We start from the raw sequence: 22705 nt of genomic DNA on the forward strand, positions 1-22705 counted from the left end.
ACACAACATAAAACAAACTTTTGTCAGTGTTTCTAATTTAATAAAGTGCAACAGTGAAATAAAACTGAGAATATACACTCGTTTATATTGGAGCTCCTGACAATGAATTTAAACCCGACAGATTTACTTAAACAAATAAGTTGATAACTTTATCTAACGGTGATAAATCCTGTGCCCCAAAAGTACGACAAAATTGAATCATATTTTCTCCGACTAAATTTTGTAAATGGATTATTCGACGTTTTCCCCGATTAATTTCGAGCGTCATGTATGTGTGTGTGTGTGCCGGTTTTTTAATTAAAACCACCCTACGGGACGCCGTTCGATACTGACACGTGCATAATTAAAAATCGAATGCGGAAAAGTGTCGCCTACACGAAAAACTAATTTCGTCAATTCGTTCGATAAGTGTTAATTGTGTTTCCGGAGCCGAAACTAAATTACACTTAAAACTGTGCATATGTTTAAAACGTAATTTGATAAGAACCCAACGACAATTTACTGCCACCTTTGCAATTGATAATAATTATAATTTAAATGCGTTATTTAGATTATGGATTTTTTATGGTGAATGTTTGAGTTTCATTAAAAATTTGGCGTTTTTTACAATTCAGCGAAATTAATTAGGTCGAGTGCATACTCTGTTTGCTATAAATATTTTCGTTGGTAATTGGGTTTTAATAAATTGTTGCGTATGTAAACATATCTTTGCGGTACTAAAATGTTCTGTGTGCTCTTCTGATTTTCTCTTATCAATATGATAAACGTGACTCTTCGCGCTACATACATTTCATATCTTTTGTATTTATTTATATTCATACGTAAATTTGTTATCAGGGAAAAAAAGTTATCAGCATATTTATTTTTTTTGAAACTCATTAGTAACAAAATGTATATGTTTGTAATATAAATATAAAGAGTACTTTTTCTTAATTAAATACACAGTTTTGGAAGTTTCTACGACTGCTAATAATAAATTATTAGAGAAAATTTTATTTTAACAGAAGCTTATGTAATAAAAACATAAACTATAAATTTTATAGCTTCCTTAAACAACGCGTTTTAATCTAATCGATAAAGTATTCAATATAATATTAAATCTTAGTGTCATAAAAATATTTATTATTAATAAGTTAGATGAACAGTTTTTTAATTAAAATTTAAATTTAACATTAAAATTAATTTTAAACTTAAATTTAATATATACGTGTTAAATTATTATTAGAAATTTTAAAGCGAGTTTAAGTTAAAGTTTTACAGTAAAGTTTTTTTTAAAAATTGCTTATTTGGCTAAAATCATTGTAAATAAAACGACAGAAGAAGAATATATTATTAGTTATAATGTAACAGGAGGACAAATATTGAAGGTTATCAGTTAACAAAATCAACTACTTTCATTAACTTCTTTGGTTTTTTATGCTTTATTTACCTATAAATAAAAATATGTCATTCCATTTAAAATTTCTAAAAAAAAAAAATTAGGAATTTTACGGAATCGTCAAATTAACAACTGATGTGAAGCAGCTACAAAATTTTTGTAAAATATGGAAGATAGAGGTAATATTACTTTCTATATAGATTTCTATTGAATTGAGTTCAGTCTCTAATTATGGAGTCTTTTCCAAACATTAAAATATTTTACTTAAATATGTATATTTTTTAAAAGTGGCACATATTTTCAAGATACATAATGAAATATTTTAAATACATATTACAGAGGTGGCCAAACTGTGGCTCGCGAGCCACATGCGGCTCTTTGAAGGATTATTTGTGGCTCTCGATAAATGTACCCGAGCTCCCTTTTCATTCCATAATTATCAAGAGAAGTAAAATAAATGTGTTTAATTTTTAATATTTAAATTCAATACACATATTTTGTAATTTATATGTTTTCAATAAATATAATTTCTGTAAACATTTTTTTAATATCTTTATATATATATATATATATATATATATATATATATATATATATATATATATATATATATAAGTCCTAGAGTACCGTTTCAACAAATATTGGAGGTTGTTGGTTAACAAAAATCAAAGAAGTTTATCACCAAATTTCGAAAATTATTATTTCAAGGGATACTTTAAAAATATTTCAGTAAAAAAGTGTTAAAAGATATCAGTAAATGATTTTAATTGACAAAGAAAAATTAAAAATTGGTGTTGAGGCTTTTTAAATTCAAAAATATTTCACTTTTATTGGCAATATATTTTACATACTTAGTTGATTAGTTTCTGAGTTATAAATAAAAATATTAAAAGAAAATTAAGTTTAAACAAAAAGCATTGCAGATTTTAGATTAAATTAAAATGTGAAACTGACTTTGTTTCTACACTTTTAACACATCGGTTATCTAAAGATTATCTCTAATAAGAAAAAAATCAAGATATGACGTTGACAAACGTAATAGTAATAGTAATAGAGGATTTTATTTTTAAAAGTTAACACGTTACGACCAATTTATTTCAGAAGATTATTAATTCCCTTACGGAAACCATTTGAAATTAAATAAAAAATTACCCATTATTTTCAGAACTTTTATTGATAATATGGTCTTTTGAAGTGGATAATTTGAATTATCAGTGGCAATATTTTGCAACAAACATATTTTCAAAATAATTTTTAATAAACAATATAATCTCCTCCATAAATTATTCAAAATTGTTAACAAAAAAATGTTTAAACCAGTAATAAAACTAAAATCACCAAATTACCATACTAGAAAATTAATAAATAAAAATTAATTAAAATATTAACAAAATAAAATAATAACCAGTACATTTTTCCAATCAGTACTTGATTTTCTTTGAATGCACAAAATTAGTGGAGGAATAGATTCTTATCTTTGATATCTCTTCTTCTCTAAGAGCATTAGCGAGGTCCACCAATTTTTGCGGGTGATGATTGCGAATGTAAATTTGTCTAGAAGATGGTCCTATATGAATTCAATTGGATTACACTGTGGTGAACATGTGGCTCACTATATTGCAAGTAATGGATACATACATTTGACATTATTATTATTAGAAATAATAAATATTTATTTTACAAGTTAAAGATATCAATATGAAAACGTGTTTGTATATAATAAGTGAAGTAAGTAAATTAATAAAAAATTCCAAGATTTGAGGCCGTGATCAAAATTTCCAGTTCGAAACTTGACGACCGCAATTATGGCTTTAACGATGCCATAAACGTTTGTTCAACATCCTGGTGGAGAGGTCGACGACGTGAAAAACCCTACAATTACACGCTGCGAATTTCCCTATCGCCGCCCCGCAATCTCTAAAATGCCCCGACACTAATTACACATAAACATAATAAACAGGAACCGAATCAATTTCGCGTACCCGTTTAATTCGAATTTTTTGACGGCGGAGTAGATTGGATTGCGTCCTGCGGGAACCGAAACATATTCACGTGCGAATGTATCGGATGCGGGGACTAAACTCGTTTTCCTGCTTATCCGATTCAACCTTAATGCACCTTGTTCCCCCCGGACGACATATACACACTAAATCTTTGTCTTCTGTTAGATAATACATATTTGTACTTGAATTGGGAAAGTAGGAAAACGATTTATTATTTATTCATTGTTTCGTTGGACATTTTTGAGTTCGTTGTTTTATATTAAAACATAAAAATAAGTTGACTTATGACGTTACTAAATGGATACGACGATATTTAATAAATCACAAAAAAGGTAAAGGAAACAAAAATAAGGTAAAAGTTTGAGGACGGTCTAAATAGGATAAGTGGATAGAATGGAAAGAAAACCAGGAGATCATAAATAATTCTGAAATGTCATGTGTCCATAAAAGTGTTCTAATGGGCAAATGAAGAGAAAACATCAAGGAACATAAAATTAAATATTACTTTGTTCATTTATTTAATGCCCATTATTTCATTTCTTTGAACTTTCACATGAGATTGTTTAAAATTCTTATTGTCTAGAACAATTTTATAACATAGTTTATTAATTACAGCCGATGTGAAAAAAATGGTGGACGACGGTTGGCTAAAGAACGCTTTCAACCAATACGCCAGCGACATGATCAGCGTCCACCGGTCCCTCCCGGATCCCAGAGACGAATGGTAAGCAAAACCGACGAAAACCGTTAAATAATTGAAAGTTGCATTAAAATCTGCATGAAAAATGCACTCACGTGCCCAAACTTTTCGTATGCAATCAGGTCGGCTTGGAAAACTGCAGGCTCGTTAATAATTCAACCGGGGTAGAGGATGTTGATTGTTTAAATTTGCCGCAATTTAATTTTTTTTTTTTTTTTTCATTTCGTATCGATTTCGGGTGGGCACAAAACAAAGATGGAAATGGTGGGCGGAATGGAACTCCCGTTTTGTCCCCGCGACTCGTTTAATAACCTCCGACTAATAATGAAAAGTCAATTTCGACTTAATGTCTTTGGCTACGGTTCCTCTGTTTGTAAATAATAACGCCATTCGATCGAGTCGGAAATAAACCTGCCCGACAATAAACCTAGTTGGAATCATTCGGCTGACAGAAAATCCTTAAATAATGTTTCAATAGAAATGTTGTACAAAAAATTCATTTTTAATAATTATTATTATTTAAATAACAACTATTAATTTTTATTTTAAATTTAATTGATATATCAATGAGGGTTTTAAATTTTATCTAAATGTAAAATTTGTTGTTATTGATTGAGTTTTTTTCATTTTATTTATGATTATAATAAAACATTAAATTAAAAGGTTATCTGAGCAAAAATGAACGTTTGATGATAAATAACAGTCACTATCTTTCTGAGTTGTGTTGTTTTTCTGAAATTTGTTGTTTAATTTTAAAATTGTTCTGAATAAAAAAGCTGGATAATATATACAATCAGTTTTTTTTCTAAAATCTTGTTGATATACTGACTGATATATTACTAATATTGTCGAAGCGTTTTTATTTAGATTGATTTACATAATTTGTAGGTTTAGTTCGTCATCGAATAATCTTTTTATATTTATTATTCATATATAAAACGAAAATGACTACTTATCTAAACTAAAAAAAATTGTAATAAACAAACAGTATTTTAAATTTGTTTATATTAAAAAAATTAGATAATCCTTATATGAACAAAAAGATTGACTCTTAATAAAAAACAATTAGTAATCCTTATTTTTTCATTTAATTTATATTGATTAATATACTATATGTTTGTATAAATCGCGTATTCTTTTTTGATAATACTAATGATAATAATTTAATTTAATAATATACAGTGTGACCCATTTGTAAGCGGGACACTCTCATAAAATTTCTATTTTTTCCGAATTTTACAAACTTTTTTGCAATTGTATAGTATAAAAATACGTATTTATGGACAATGTTTTTTTTTAATATAACCAAAACCTACTGAGTAATTTTTTATGTATGAAAATTTAAAAATTCCATCCAATATACTATACTCATACTTATAATATTCAATTTTTTTTGCTTCCACCATTCCATCGTTCAATTCAATGCATTTCGTGGTAGAATTAATAAATTATGTGAGGAAATTACTCCAGAATTATTGAGGTAAGTAACAACAAGTTTTTGTATAAGTTTAATATCATTATATAGTATTATATTCCAATATTATTAAAAAAAACTAACTTTCTGATTTCTTATTTCTATGCTTACACTAAGATTTGTAATATTCAAATTTTATTTTCCTCTTTTATCTATGCCTAAAAACTACTCAGTATGTTTCGGTATATACATATATACCAATCGAAAATCGTTTGATCCTACTGAATTTTAAGAGAGATCATGTAAGACAGAGGCAGTAATAGTCTGCAAAGTTGCATCGTAGTGGGAATCTTTTATTGTCTCAAAATCGGACGTTCCACTATTAAATGGGCGTATAAATAAGCGTTTCTATTTTTATTTAAATATATAATTTGTTTGTTTAATTTGAATTATCATCAAATAATTAATATTTTATGTATTATATATAGATTAAAATATTTACTGATAATAAATAATAAATAAAAAATTATATATTTTTAGTTTAATATATAATTAGTAATTTTATTATTTTTTAAACTATTTATTATTTAAATAAAAAATCTGCAGCATAAAATATTATTGTCGAGTTGTATGTAAATATTGATTATAATAATATACCCTGTATTGTGCATATAATAATATAGCTAGAATTTCTATTCACAATAAAATTAAACACTTCAACCACAGTTACAAAATACCACACAGATTAACTAGAATATTAATTTTCAAAGCAAACGGCGCAAAACAGTTGGAAAACAAAATAAAACAATTAACTAAATCAATTAAATCCTTTACAGATTATTTAAAAGCCACAAATCAACATTGTGAATAATAATCCCCGAACAATTTGTAAACTTTCACCGTCCAAATATTTTTTTTGTTCGAACCCCGAAGCGCTCAACATGGAAAAACTCCCAGGACCGTGTAAATCGCAGTAAAAAAAAACCCACCCTAATTCCCCGACGATAAAAGTCAAATCGCTCCAGGACAAGACACGTTTAATACATCCTCCCAAATTAATCCGCAACAAACATCTAAAATTACCGCGGTACGACGCGACTTGTCCCAGATAAAGCCGTTGCCAATTTCAGAGTTCAAGGTTCCATCCGACGGCCTCAAATCCGGACGTTCAGCCGGCCTGTAACGCAAGTGGATTGTTGCGAGACTAGTTTCAGGCTTGTAACGAGCACAAATGCCAGTGTCAAATGTCGAAGCACAATCTGAAGGATTTACCAAACGCACACACGTCGGACTTAATTAACTTATTGTTGGTCTAAGTATTAAACCCCATAAATATTTATTGGCCAAAGAAACGTAGCTGTTACATCACGAAAACACAATAAGGTGTACATGCGGTCCTCGGGGACTTCCCCGAAAAGAAATGTTATTGCGCGGCATTAGGATAATCCGTTTGGGGGGACAGTTGCACAAAAGGAAATAGCGTCGAACAATGGACGGTCCCCGTGGAAAAAAATGGGAGCGGTGAAAGTGAATCGATGGCAGCGCCGAAACACACGCACGCACATAAAAGGGCCGCTTTGTTACGTTCGGTATTTCTCCCGGGTGTTTCGCCCGCGGGGGGGTGTTATTGTGTCTGCGACGGGAGTGTCTTTGATGTTGGTGCGGGAGGATTTCTTGATCAATAGCAATGGTGAAGGGTTGAACGCGAGGATAATGGTCTTTGTACTTTTGTGTGTGCGTATGTTTAAGGGAATTCCTGTCTGTTATCCTAAAGTTTCTTAATCAGTTCAGTTCTTAATATAACAATTGAGACAAGTTTTGAGGGCGGGAGTAAAATGTTACAAATTCGAATCTAACATACGTCTACTTTGGAAACGGTCCAATAAAAAAGGTGGCGACCTAAAATAATTCTCGGTGCTAAATCCTCCATTTCCTATCACATGCATATTCCGACGTTTTTCCGCTCGGTCATCATTAATCTGCCACCTTAAATTTGTCACCGATTCCATTCGTGTACCAGAAAAGCCCCCAATTTTACACGATATTAATTTTCGCGCGTAAAAAATGGTTACGGAAGTAATTGATTGGCCGCGGGGCCTTTTTAAAAGGCCATTTCGCGCGATAAGCCGCGGAAAAAGATGATTGATGATCGGGGAATTAGACGTTCATTTTCATACATCATCTCCCGAGATAAAAAAAACCCTCCCGGAAAACTGGAAGGGGTTGTTGGCACCTAGACGACAAGATTAGATTGAGTTTTTTTCCACGTTTCGAGGCTGATGAATATTTTATTTTTCGGTTGGGGACGTGTCGAGGGTCATTTGTTGAGATAGGCTTAGTTTTTTCTTGCTCCTTTTTTGTGTAATTAATCTTGAATTTCTGCCTGTCGTACTCCGTTGTTCGAGCCCCAATTACCTGTGTATACACTGGAAACTCAATATTGAAATAAATGACAAAAATGGAATTTGAATCGTAATCATTTGGGGGGTGTGGTGGAAACCGTTCCAGTATTTTCGTATTCGTGACCGATTTGTTGACATTTGTAAATTGGCCTTCCCCCCATTCCTGCACGGTTCCATTTCACGTAGTATTTGTTCAGGCCATCGATCAGTACTGATTGTTATTGCCGTTTTACGTTTCACGAATCCGAGACGGAAAAACCCTATGTGTGTGTATGTTCAAATTGGAGGAAAAAACGGGACATGATAAAGTATTAATGAAAATTAGAAATCGATGTGCTTGTGTGTTTGTTTGCATTGGCGAATTATCGCCAAATTGGATCTTTTATGTGACAACGAACCGTTTTTATTTCGACGGCGAACAATTACAAGTGTTCTAGCGAACATGATTTAAGTTTGATTATGCACAAACGATTATTGTTATTGATCCTCCTCCGTTTTTGGGAGTGTCAGATGCAGATCCCAGTTGTGGCATCCAATTCCACGAATCCGACCTTTTTTGCATTTATATCGAATTTAAAAAAGTTCCTCGAGAGGACGATGGGGCCGAGAAAACGGGATCGGTGCGTCAAGACGAATGGAAACAATTAAAAAGTTTCAGTTTGGCGCGAGGATTTGCATTCCTCCGAATGGGGTGTGCGCCACTACACACTACGACATCTCGATCTGTTAATTATCTTGGTCCTCCTCCGACATCCTCTTTCGTAATTCAAAACAGTCTGCATTTAAAGTTTGTAAACAGGGAGGAGAGAGAAAAAGTTTATTCCCTTTAAGCCCGTCCGAATTTAAGAATTCAAATCTGAACTTTAGTGTCAAACTGTCGATTTTTTTCGTTTCAAAGTGATTATTTTTTTAGAGGGCGGTTTTGATTGAGGATTCATTAAGGGGAAAGTTGAGCTTAAATCCAATTATGTCTGTCCGGAAACCGAAAATCTACAATTCGACGTTGACTGACAATTTGATGCCAAACAAGTTACCGATTTTCAACTTTAATTAATTATATTTTGAACTTACCTTGATATAAATTTCATTTTGGACAATTTCCACGTTACTCTGAAAGCAGGCAAAAATCCCTCTTAGCGAAACGACGAAGAATACATTAGGGTGATGGCTTTCGGGCAAAAGGGAATATTCAGTATTTGCATCCGTGCGAAATGCGGGTCAACGGTGCCTCAAAGGGGCAATTAGCCGGATTCCGATCGCCGCCCCCGACTAAATTAAGGATCCGGGTCTCTCGACACGGGTTGTGTGGTCTCTCGGACCTGCAGACGTTTTGATTTTGCCAGTTTGTTACCCGGAATGGGCTACGAGTGACGGTTCGAGATCAAATCTACGGGAATTATCCCCCTTTGGAGGCGATTTATTGGGGCCGGTTTTGGAGCGTTGTAAATTTAACAACAGGCGTTAACCGAAGTTTGAATTGACTGCCACAATCATCTTTTATATCGGTGAGTTCGCGGCTTGGGAATGAACCGTTCGTTTTGAAATAAAATCCGAATAACGATCCGCAATTATCATCACGATGCGAGTTTTTTTTTTTGCCAGGCGATTCGTGTACCGTTACCGCAACTTTTTGCACGTTGCAAACTTGATATTCGCCATTGATCGAGCAAACTCGGATTAAGTTCTCGAAAGGGTTTTGGAAAGTTTCGACGTCTCCGGGGGAGGGATGAAGACAACGGCGTTCTTTAATGTTACACGGGGTCGTTTAGACAAATTACGGTTTGCGGGAGAGTGTTTCTTTATTGTGGCCATCTTAAATATTGCGTCGCGGGCTCTTTGTTACCCCCACGGTTAAAATGTGGGGGATGGAGAAAAGAACGACTTGATGGCGTGGTAAAATATTTATGTTGTCGTTAAGATAACTGGAGAACCACCGTGCGGTTTTCGGAGAAAATTTGCCTTGTGAAAAACTCTTTTATCTTATCGTGCCTGTTTCATTTAAGACGTTTGAACGTTTTATTCCCTTTATTTTTTAATGTACAATAAATATATGATATTGAAAAATAATTAATTTATATTTTTTTCTATTAGATATAGTTGACGTTTGTTTTATTTAACATTAGATATTTTCGATTGAATAAATTGTTTATATTTTAATGTAGCTCACGACCGAGCTTGGGTCTCGTAGTATCTGATGACGTCTTCAGTGCTCATTGCACATCATACTTGTCTTGTTCCGTGTTACTTAGTAAAGATCTAATAGTTGATAAATCAAAGTTAGCAGATTTGTAATTGTAGAAATGAGAAAGGGATTTGTATTATCACTTAACTTTCCTAAGATGGATTCTTTAAAATAGCAACGTGTTATGCACAGAAATATGTAGTTAGAATACAACAAGGTAAGCGCTAAACCTAAACACACAAAAAAATAATAATAAAATAATTGCGATATAAAATAGAATAATTTTTATACATATAAATTCACTTAATTGTGTAAAAATATAACTGTAAGCAAGTTGTTTTAAAACAAGAAGTATAGTATTATATAAAGTTAATAAACATCATTTTTATTTAATTATGTATTTAACTAGTAAAAAAAATAAAATAATATTTGCTAACTTTGAAACATAAATATAATACAGTTAAATAAGTGTAATTTTTGTATGTATAAATTTATTTAAAAGAGTAAAAAATATAACTGAAATGGAAGTGTATTATAGTTCATCAAGCATCTATTTTAAGTGTAATAGGAGGACAATAAATAATTTTTAGTTACTCTTGTATTTAAGTTTTAAAGAGAATTTGATAAATATAATAATACTTGCCAAACATAAATACAGTTAAACAAATATGATAAATTTTGTACGTTGTTCTGCAAAATGGGATAATTTTTTTACATAAAATAAAATGTATAAAAAACGTAATAACAAAGAAAATGTGTTAAAGTATGTTGTTTCAATTTTCATTTAATTTTTAAAAATAACGAAATAAATATAATGCTGTAACAATTCTTTAATTTTAGCTTTGAATTATATTATAATACAACAATAAAAAGTTTAATAAATGCTTGTGCAGTAAAATAGGATAACTTTTGCACATATAAATTTATTTACATGTGTTAAATTATTATAGAATATTTCATCAAATACCTAACCTAAATGTAATATGTGTTTAATAAATATTTTTCATTTAATCTTGTATGTAACATTTTAGGGAATAAAATAAATATAATAATATTTACTAACACTGAAATATAAATGAAATACATTTAAATAAGTGTAATTATTTTAATACGTTCCTCTGCAAAATGAGATCATTTTTGTACATTTTTATAAACTTATTAAAACGTATAAAAAATTGTATTGCAATGAAACTGTGTAATAGCACGTTTCATCAGGTATCTAGCTTAAGTATAATACGAGGTCAATAAATAATTTTTATTTTGTTTTGTACTTAAATTTTGAAGATAATAACTTACTTCTTACTAACTCTGAAACATAAATAAGTGTAATAAATTTAATTTGTTGCGCTGCAAAAGAACAATATTTTTTTCTTATATTTAAATTTAAAATAAATAAAATAATATTTACCTACTATAACATAAATAAATAAATACTGTTAAATAAGTGTAAACGAATATAATATAAGAAATAAATGTAATAAACCTATATAAATATTTTATAATACTGATCTCTCAAAATGAGCAAAATTTAACACTTGTTGGAAAAAATTCAACATTTTTTTTTTGTTTATTTCGGAGCATTGCACCAGTTTATTTGTAACTTTTTTTGCAAAAATAGTACAGTAAACGTAATGTTTTACATCAAAAGATCCTTCTTTCAGTTAAGCAAATGACAAAAAAATAACGTTTATGTCCTCATTAAAGTTTTCCTAGTTCCAACTAAATATTCTCCAACAAAACAATAACTCGTCCGCAACGCGAAAACGTCAAAGCAGATGTTGGGGTGTGCGTGCAGGGTCAGAAACCGCGGCGGGACTCCGGGGTTTCCGGACATCTGTCCCGCACCGAATCCGGTTACCGACTCCGTTTCGTGGCAACTGATTAATTAATTTCGCACGCGGTCAAACCACCATTTTCAGGTCTCGACTATCGAATTTTCGTAGTAATCGATTTTTCACTTTTAGAATTGGTGGGCGGAACATGGAGGTCGCCGAACTAAAAGCTGTAATCATTCGGTTAGGTAAATTTGGTACAATTGACGGACAATTAACTTAAATGGTTTTTTTCGATAATTAATTCGTGGGTTGGATATTTCGATCACCTGAACAATCGAATTGTGTTAATTAATCATTAATAGTGTACAAAGGGGAAACATTAGACAGTTTCGAATTATTAAAAAATTCAAAATGCTGTTCGAATTTATTGATCGTTGAATAACGAAAATAAACGTTAAAAACTGGAATTACGTACATAACTTTGTAGTGTTTAAAATGTGTTTAATTCGGCGGATTAACAACCTGAAAAATGCGCTAAAACGTTTTCCAATTACTGCGAATTCTCGAACTTTTTTGCCGGCTGCAACAAGTGCAATCGTATCGTTAACAAAACCAAAAAAGCAACCATCCATTTTCTGTTTATTTCCGTGTTATTTTTTGTCGGCTTTTCGGTTTGATAAAGCCCAATTCCCAACAAAAGCCCTTAAAACGTCGACTGTTAATTTTTATGGTAGATAATGGAGGGGATTTTGTGCGTGTCGTGCACAACAAAAGGACGGTAAAACTGCACGCGTAAAAACGGTTGTTATCGCGCACCCTTGAAAAAGTCGCAGGACGATCGTTCGCGTTTTAGGTCGGCGATAAAACACGCCGAAAGTTGCTGTAAAGCTGCGGTCGCGCAATAAAGCCGTCTCGACGCTTAACCGACTGTTTTCCGTGCAGGAAACTGTTCCCTAATGAAGTCGGCCTTTTTTTATTCCTCAGTCGTAAAAAACCGCACTAAACAATCCGAATTATAAACTGCACGATTGCCGTAATAGTTGACGGAATAAGCCGCAACAAACAGCGATCAAAAATGTCTTCGAACTAATTAAACCCCAACTTGTTTCAGACGTTTAGACAACTAGGCCAAAGTGCCTGGGGGCGAGCCGTAAAAGTCCCATAACTTGATGTTTGCGTGGCTGCAGGAGTCGAATTTCGTTGCACACACACACACACACTCGTACATCGCGGGGCAAATATTTGACGCGTCCCCCGGAGGCGACATCCAAGTTTCCGGGGTTGCCGGGATTTTTCTCCGGGTCGAACGCCGAACTTTGTGTCGATTTTCGTTTGGTGAACATATGTTGGAAAGTTACATTTCTGGTTACGTGTCTCCGAGTAGCTAAAACTAAAAGAAATGCGGGGGATTAACAATTGAGGCGATGACGGGGTGTACACGTCGTTCCATTAGTAATTCGGGACGGCGATCCTTGGGGAGGTGATAATTTAATCATGCCCGGTCCGAGAGTTAATATTTCACGACCTCCTGAAGGAATCTGCTCATAATTAATAATAAATCCGACGGATAGTTTTTCGTCCTGCGAAATTTAATTAAACCCGTTAAGTTTCGACGTGAAAGAACACGATGTATATGTATATGTATGCGGGGGCAATTAGTGATTGTATTAAACCGACTGCGCGCTCGTAATCGTGCATTAATTGAAACGGCCACTCAGAATTTGCCCGACTCTAGCCTCCGGACTTTGCAGTTGAATTGAAATGCACGGATTTTTGGACTAATTGCTTCCGGTTCCGGATTTTGCGGCTGAAAGATGGCAGTTTTATGTTACAAAGTGCATATGAATTGGACCGGGAGTTCGATTCAATTTTCTTGGTGCTGGTTTTTAGGGATTTTAGTCTAGACTTTGGTTGTCGTAAAACTAACAGCCACGAAGACAAAGTATTATTAGAATTTGCACAATTTTAGATCTAACAGAAATGCAATTTATTAATAAATACTAATTAGAATAAAGAATAGAGCACCCTGTATACGATTAAATGTTAAAATACCATAATATGTTATTTATTTCAATATGTATTCGTTACTTACAGAACAATGAAATTTTGTATGGTGAAAAAAGTATTTGGACAAATTCATAGGATTTTACGGATTTGTTCAAAGTTTATGACAGCCTAAAAAATTCCTAAGGCCTTGGTGGGGAAATATAAATAGAAACATGATTATTTATTAACATAATAAAGTGAAAAATATTTTATACTTTTACTTATTAAAAAACCTGGAAAATATTAACTGATAAAACTTAGGTGATAAAAATTAGATTTTATGGAAAATGGAAACACTCAAATAAAATTTATTTTTAACTAGATTTTATTGAAAAAATAATGTGCTAGTTTTTAGAGACTTTTGTCCTTGTTGTAGTACTAATGCTCACAGTTACAAAATATGTAAAATTTAACCCCTCCTAATATTATTTCATAACATCCTGTGAACTATAAATTTTGAAATGGAAATATATTATTTGTTTAAACATATATTAATTGCCTTCGTTCAAAATCTTAGAATCTTAGAATAATATTTTAAAACTGAAATGTTAAATGGTTAGAAATATTCAAGGTTTACTTCGATTCAACTTTCTTTGGACACAAAAATAAATTGTAATTAGATCTTGAACAATTTTATGGTTAATAAAAATAAAATAAATAATAAAATCTTAAATGGACTTTTTAAAAAAATTTCTCTTCATAGGTTTCTTACCAATTTTTTAGGATTTAAGTCGGGCCAAAAATTTTGTGAGATCTGTACTATAACTATTGGGTTGTTCGGAAAGTAATTTCGTTTTTTTTTTTCTCTCTGTGAGAGCTTCGAGGATAATCCCAGGCCTTTCAAGTGGTCATAAACTGTTGAATTTAATAAATTTAACCTCAATCCGATCTCACGTGTTTTTAATTGCCGGTTCGCATCAACTAATGCCTTTATCGCGTCTTTATCAGCTTCAACCGGCCTTCCTGAACGTGGTGCATCTTCGACATCAAAATTGCCGGATCGAAATTTAGCGAACCAGTTCAGGCACTGGCGTACTGTCAACACACCTTCTCCATACACATCGGTCAATTTCTTTCTGGCTTGAACAGCATTTTTACCCTTTCTGTAGTAAAACAGTAAGATATGTCGATAATGCTGCTTATCGCTGTCCATATTTAAAAGGGCACCAACCAAAAACTACTGCGTAGAATTAATTGCAATTTTTCACACACAAGCCTTGATATATGAGCTCTCAATGCATATAAAAATTATATGGCTTAAGTTTGAAGTTGGGTGCAAAAAAAATACAAATAAATCTCCTGTCGGGAAAAAACGAAATGACTTTCCGAACAACCCAATATTATACTATTATTCTATTTATTGTCATATTAAAACGAAAATGTACTTGTTTGCTCATTAAATGACTGGAAATACCAGACTTTATTAAGTTGAATACAGTGTGACAGAGTCTTATTGGGATTATTGAATAATAGCTCAAAAAATTTATTGGGTTTTAGTCTAGACTTTGGACACTTGAAGAACCAATAAAATTGTACAATTTATTATTAATTAGCACTTAAATGTGTAAGTAGTACAAATTGAGCCGTTCATTAACCTGTGATTGTGGCAGAACATAAGAAGTTGAGCCGTGGCGTAAATTCCGGCTCGTTAGTGACAAATTAACTCCCGACAGGGCGACACGTTCCCAAAACCGGCAGCAGGATTTGAAATTCCTGCGGCATATCTAATCGGGATAGTTTCGAGGGACGCTTACGAATTACCTTGTGCGCGGGGATCTCGTCAAATTTAACGCCAGATAATCCCCGCTCCCTCCGGGGCGCCCGGTAACCGAGTTGGGGGAGTTGTTGAGTCACGTACCGATGCAGACGACAATAAACTTTGCAGTATCCGGTTAAAAAATCGAAATGCAAAAAGTACGCGACGCCCGTAAATCCGGCATTCACAACATAAAACATTTTTATCATCTCGACGTGTTCCGTGCACGTCAATTTTCCGCGATGCATGATTTAAACACCCTCTCGCCCGACGCCCGTCGCGGCACCCCCCAATAATGGATCGCGCACAGTGCCGCGAACCTTTCGATTTTCTCGGCAGTTAATCATGCACGTGTCGATGGAGTGGCCGGCGCGGGCCCGGCGAATGGGGGCGGCAAAAATTCGATTTAAATATACATGACCTGCGGCCGGCGGCACGGAAATGAAAACTGTCAGCGCGGGGAAAATTACCTTTTTCCAGGAGCGACGACTTCAGGGAACACCGCCCCGTATTTTTTTTTTTTCGATCAGCACACAATGAATACGCCGCGCTTTGTCTGAATTATTAATCCGAAAGCCCCATATAAAACTCTTCCATATAAAACGGACGTTTTATTTGTGTTTACCTATTTATGTATCGTCGATAAGTCTGTCTCTATGTTACGTGAAATATTTATTTAAAACCGCGTCGCACAGAGGGGTATTTGAATTCAAAAGCTAACATATTTCTTGATTTTTTTTTAACTGGAGAACAAACTAACAATTTAAGATTTTTTTGGAAGTATCGTGTTCATAAATAATGGTTTTTTTACAGACAAATGCGGTAATTATACTCCTCTACAAAATTATAGATAGCTATTTCCACATTTGGGCCATTCAACTAAATAACGGTATATTTGATTTTTTCAATACCTTATTTTATGGTACTTAAACTAGCGTCTAGAGTAAACAAGCTTAATAGATTTAATTTACACGTTTAACCGTAGTCAATTCGTTTCGGTAAAGTGGAAACTAGCGCTGAGTTGCATCCGATGATAAAAACATACAATTTTTGACGATTTTTATCCAGAAGATGAAATCTTCTGAATAGTTTTTTTAAGTAACAAATATGTAAAAAAGAAGATACACAGTTTTATTAAACTATATCGGATAAAAAACATTGCATAGCATACGTAATTTACTGCTTATTCTGTCTTTCATCTATAGAAACTGGGTAAAGATCTTTGAGTTTAGCAGTAGGAACTCATATAAAGAATCAGGAATATATTACAGTATAGTAGTTAATATTTTATTTTAATATTAAATTAAATAAGCAAATTATTTTTCAATGATTTTTTTTCTTAATTTTGATATTTTTAATTAGTTTAATGTTGTATGTTTTGATAACTCATATATTATTGATAATTTGAACACAATATTTGAATTCCGTTCGATGAATTTTTGTGGCCATCTATCTTCAGATTTAGTGGTAATTTAGAATAAATATTATCTTTGAAAACATCTCTAAATGTTTATCCATTTTATATAGTGGTTATATTAACCTCACTGATGGGAAAAATGGTACGAATTTCTTTTTTTCATAGATTCTCATTCAGCTAAAATTCAGTTAAAATTACATAGTTTTATCTTTAACAAACATGTTTATGCTAGTTTAATTTAAGAGATATGGAATATATAATATGAAAAACAAATATAACAGATCTCAAGATAGATAGTCAAATGTCTTAAAAGCACCTTTAATTAGTAAATTAGAAAGAAAAATTTGTTATTTTGATAAGTTAGTGGTGTTTGAAGTCCTATTAACTATATTAGAGATTAATTTTAATAATAATATTTTTACTTACTTACAATTAATTGTTTCCAATGACTATTTACTCATGATGTTCACACTTATTTTGTAGTTTATACAAACTCGCTGTGATTTGAGTCATCGAATTGATTATTGTATTTACATGCTACGTAATTTTAAATAATCTTTTCTTTTTTAAATTTATTAATAATTTGCCCTTGAAGTCGTTTAATGTTTTCTACAACAATCATTAAAATATGTTAACTCTTGGAATATTTATATTAATTTTATACAACCAATTTTGTTTTACTATTATTATCACTTTTCATTCTTAAAATGAATAAAAAAATAACAAATTCGAAAAGGCAAATTCGTCTTTTGACAATAAATATTTTACATTAAAACTTATTTAACATAATGAATAAAAAACTTTTTATAAATAATAACTAATAATAATTTTTTAATGTTCCTTGTAAAATCAATAAGCAAAAGTTTTCTTTCATTTTTCCATTACTCTGAATAACACTGTACACTACTAAAATATAACTTAATAATATACCATTTGTATATTCATTTAAAATTTGAGAAAGAGTATAAACTGTAACATTACATTGTAAATGGTCAAAAATGTAAATTTTTCAAATTTATGTCAATTGAAAACATTGTGAAATCTTGGGGGGATATAAACATTTTTCATTTATTAATAATTTACTTTAAGTGATTGTTAGATTAAATTACATACAATTTGGGCCATTTGTAATTGATGCACCCCCATATATTTTTATGTTACCATAAAGAATAATAGGTAAACAGTTGGAGTATTAATCTAATCATAACAGTCCAGTGTGCGTCGGATCGAATTAATAAAATAACCAGGAAGAAAGGCAAAAAGCCGGCAATCACTCACGGAATGAACTAACTAATCTGGGCGTCTCTCAAGAACAATCGCGCGTCTCATCAGCATACAATAAATACCGGGAACGGATCGGCTTCCTGCCGTTTTTACAATTCTGCACCGCACGATCGTTACACAAATTCAGCATCGTTTCCGGCTCATTCAGCCGTGGGAAAAAACCGACGAGATCCACATTAATTATGCGATTACGCGAATTGGGAATTATCAAAGAACGGGTTTCGTCTCTTTTGATACTAATTAATTAATTATTCACACACGTATAAGAAATCCCGCGGGAACGGTTCGGAATTAGCGCCATTGCGGCACGCAAAACTTGTTCCTAATTGCAACAGTAAGCCAGTCATTGAAACTCGCCGTGAAAGGGTTGGTTGAGAAGTCAATTCGACGTGTAATTCGAGACGTTTTGCGTGGGGGGACTTGGAAATCTTGTTCCGCTTATTTGGAAGGAAAATGAACTTGAAGGCGAATTTTCATTAGTTCCTGCAAATAAACCGTATCGATTGTCGAGGGTGGTGGAAGTCGTTTGTGTTTGTGTTTGCGGTGTCGCGGACAAAGATTTACGCCTGATTCCTGTTGGGGTTGATAATTAGATTGGTCAAACAAGGGGTGGTAAATGGGTCTCGGGGGCAATCAGGACCTGACTCAAACGCAAACGTATTAAGAACCCTAATTTTTAACCGTCGCACACACGTTTTTATGTTAACATTAACGTAACGCCACGTTTAACAGTTTGTGACCGCATATTTACAATCAAACCAGTTAACAAACCAACGCCATCAACATTAATTATAATTAGCTGTCAATTTCGCCCGCATAAACCAACACCAGTAATTGCCACTTTTGCATTATTATACGGTGACAAGCCCGAATCTAATTGCCTAATTATTTTTATTACAGGTGCAAGGAACCGAACAGGTTTCTAGATAACCTTCCCTCCACATCCGTAATCATCTGCTTCCACAACGAAGCATGGTCAGTGCTTCTGAGGACTGTTCACTCCGTTTTGGATCGATCACCCAGACATTTAATCGAAGAAATTATACTTGTCGATGATTTTTCGGATATGGACCATCTCAAGGACCAACTTGTCGATTATTTCGCATCCGAACCTAAAGTCAAAATCGTTAGGGCAAAGAAAAGGGAAGGTCTCATCAGAGCCAGACTGTTAGGTACGATTAGAAACGACCAATGGTGAAATCATCAAAAACCGAATTTTGTTGTTGCAGGTGCTGCAAGCGCCAAAGGGGACGTACTAACTTACCTTGACTCGCACTGTGAGTGCACCACAGGGTGGTTGGAACCACTCCTTGACCGAATTGCGAGGGACCCGACCACCGTGGTGTGTCCAGTTATAGATGTAATTGACGACACCACTTTGGAATATCATTTCCACGACAGTGGAGGCGTTAACGTAGGAGGTTTTGATTGGAATCTCCAGTTCAACTGGCATGCCGTACCCGAACACGAAAAGAAAAAGCACAAGAATCCTGCTGAACCCGTGTGGAGTCCCACAATGGCTGGAGGGTTGTTCAGCATTGACAGGGTTTGTAACATATTTTTTATTGGTGTTTTAATATGAGTTAAGGTGCACATTCTATTTTAATTCAAATATGTTGTTGACTATTTGAATATTCTAATAATATTTTAAATTTTTGTATCTACTGTAAAATCACTCGTCGGTTCAAACAGCTGTGCATGGTAATAAATATACATAATATTAAGTAAATATCTAACATATATATTATACATTTTCAAGAAATGTGAGTTTCCTAGTCTGTTAATTTGCGTTTTATAAACACATTTGAATTTTAAATTTTATTGATAAAAAAATATATTTTAAACATCTTGATCATATTTTCTTGATACATTTGGATATTCGGACATTTAGTTAGTTGAATATTAAAATAATTTAAGTTTCAAATTTATACTAATTCATATATTCATACAATATTTTTTTTTCAAATTAAAAAATAATTTAAATATTTGAATATTCATTCATTTAAATGAACGAATGAATATTCGAATAACTTCATTTTAAAAATTCCGAGCCCTTATAAAAACTAATTGTAAGAGACGAGTTCAATTTGCTGACACACAAAATACTGGACGTTTTTATTTGGTCATAAGGGATTATTTACAGAGTTTAATAAGGTATACTAGGGTAAATTTGTTCCTGAAAATGGTGTGAAGATTCGAGAAATAAATTCATTATTTGTGTATTATTAAATTCCTTCCCCATTTTCTGTATTTATTCGACTTTTAAATTATATTTTCTGACTATAAATAGTGAGTTGTTTCAAAAAGTCTGTTTGTCAGTGTTAATAAAATTCATCGAGAAAATTCAGCAACTCCATAAACTCGTATAGTTGGCCGAAACTTTCCCAATTTTTCCCTCGAAACTTGTTGCGGCGTCTGGATGAGTGTCACGTTTCACGGACGCATCATGTACAGCCGAAAGTTATTTGATAATCATCACCGCCGTCCCACGTACAATATTGGGAACACGTATGTCTCGACGCATTCACAATGCCGCGAAAACTAATTTCCAAAACTAATTCCATCCCCCCAGACTCGAAAAAAAAATGTATATAACCGCGTCGTAAATCCGATTCGACGTGCGGCGCCCGAACTTGTATAACTGAAAAGTTTTAATTTAGTGCCGGGGTTTTCGAGAACGGTCATTGTTGTAGCGGCGGTTTAATATACGGGCCCAACTTATAAATCCCACGTCGGTGATAAACTGCGGATCGTGCGACCGACTTTTCAACCCATCTCTCGCCCCCGGTCTGATGAAGTCGTCAGCGATTTTTCTTCTCGACGTCGCATGTGTAATATTCCGCCCGCATGTGTGCTCCGGAAATATTTAATAAACGTTCCACGGCATTAAAGTTTCTCGTGTATTAGCGTGCCGCTGGTTGCCTGTTGTTTGCGCTCACTCGGTGTCGCCACCTATTGTCAGTTTTATCTAATAATCGATTCTAATTTTATTTATTTTTTATTATGTGTTTAATTCGAGTAAAAATGATTCAGCTCGTAAAATCCAACAAACAAAACGACACGTCGCGACGCACTGTGGTTCAAGTGTCGGTGGCATATAAAGTGAGTTATAACAATGTTATATAGATTTTATTGTGTCATTTTAATTTCCATTAATTAAAACCGTGTTTATTGATAAAATGTGTTGACGTGTTAACAGTATTGGAATATTAAATATATTATTGTTCTTCAAATTAGTAGAACAACTATCATTGTCAGAATATTATCCTTTCTAACTACAGATTGTGTAATTAATCTTTAGCGACAATTATAATTACGCATTTATATTTTTTGACAACGATTTTATACACATTTTCCATAATCTTCCAATGCTTTTGTATAAATTTTACTAAAATAATTAGTGTATAGTCAAATTATACTAGGTGGAAATTTTACTGTCAATAAGATAAGTTAAGAACTTGTTAATATAGTTAATATGAGTCTACATTTCTGTTTAGTACATGCATACAAATTTGTAAAAATATTATTATAAAATAATTTTTGTATTTTTTGATTTTTCCCGATTAAAATGTCATTGTTCTTAGTTCTTCCATTCGGTAAAAATAGAAAATCTGGCAAATTAATTTAACAACTATTAATATCAGAATATTATGACTCTATCGAAGTTCATTTTCTATTACATTTTTTCCCATGAATCGATCTTAATCTATTAATATCTATTAGAAAATATTGTCAAATGTTGATGTCTAATGTTCTTGTATAAATCATCTATAATAATTCTTTCAATATCTAGTTGTCCATGATAAATTTGGCCACAAGTTTTAAATTAAACTATTCGTTAAAAATTAGTAAATAAATATTTGTTATTCTGTATAGTTGATTTCACGAAATATTTGTAAGTGTATAGTATATAAAATTATTATACACAGAACATATTTAATTGTATTTTATTAGCCAACTGGTTAAATATTCGTATTGGATATATGTGAAAATATTAAAATTTTACCATTAAATTTTATGCAAATCCAAATTAAACTGCATTCGAAATTTGACCTTGACCATGATAGAAAAAAACGACTTGTCAAAACTTTGAGTTTTCTAATAAACAAAATAAGTATGAATATATTGAACGAATAATGGGTCTACTATTAAAAAAACAACTTTTCTTAGTAATTTATTAATTAGAGGAGTATTTTTATGTTGAGAATATTTGCCATATTTTTTATTTGATTCTTCTTGCTCTATCTTTTAAAATGAAGTGGTGGTTAAACAAGTAAAAAGATAAAGCTCTATAACTTCACTTTGGCTGAACATGAGTAGAGTAGCATCAAAAGAAAGAATTTTCTTT

At 32.5% G+C, this 22705-nt stretch overlaps 1 protein-coding gene across 2 annotated transcripts in view; it reads left to right on the forward strand.

The window, feature by feature from the left end:
• LOC109603969 (putative polypeptide N-acetylgalactosaminyltransferase 9) overlaps positions 1 to 22705 on the forward strand; it is a 59908-nt gene that overhangs the window by 16292 nt on the left and 20911 nt on the right. For both annotated transcript variants that reach the window (XM_020020484.2, XM_049962231.1), the window contains exons 3-5: positions 3997 to 4105; positions 19258 to 19529; positions 19587 to 19903. In XM_020020484.2, the coding sequence (XP_019876043.1) occupies positions 3997 to 4105; positions 19258 to 19529; positions 19587 to 19903 (698 nt within the window). The remainder of the gene's footprint in view (positions 1 to 3996; positions 4106 to 19257; positions 19530 to 19586; positions 19904 to 22705) is intronic.

This window comes from Aethina tumida, chromosome 1 (assembly GCF_024364675.1).
Source record: "Aethina tumida isolate Nest 87 chromosome 1, icAetTumi1.1, whole genome shotgun sequence".
Lineage (NCBI taxonomy): Eukaryota > Metazoa > Arthropoda > Insecta > Coleoptera > Nitidulidae > Aethina > Aethina tumida.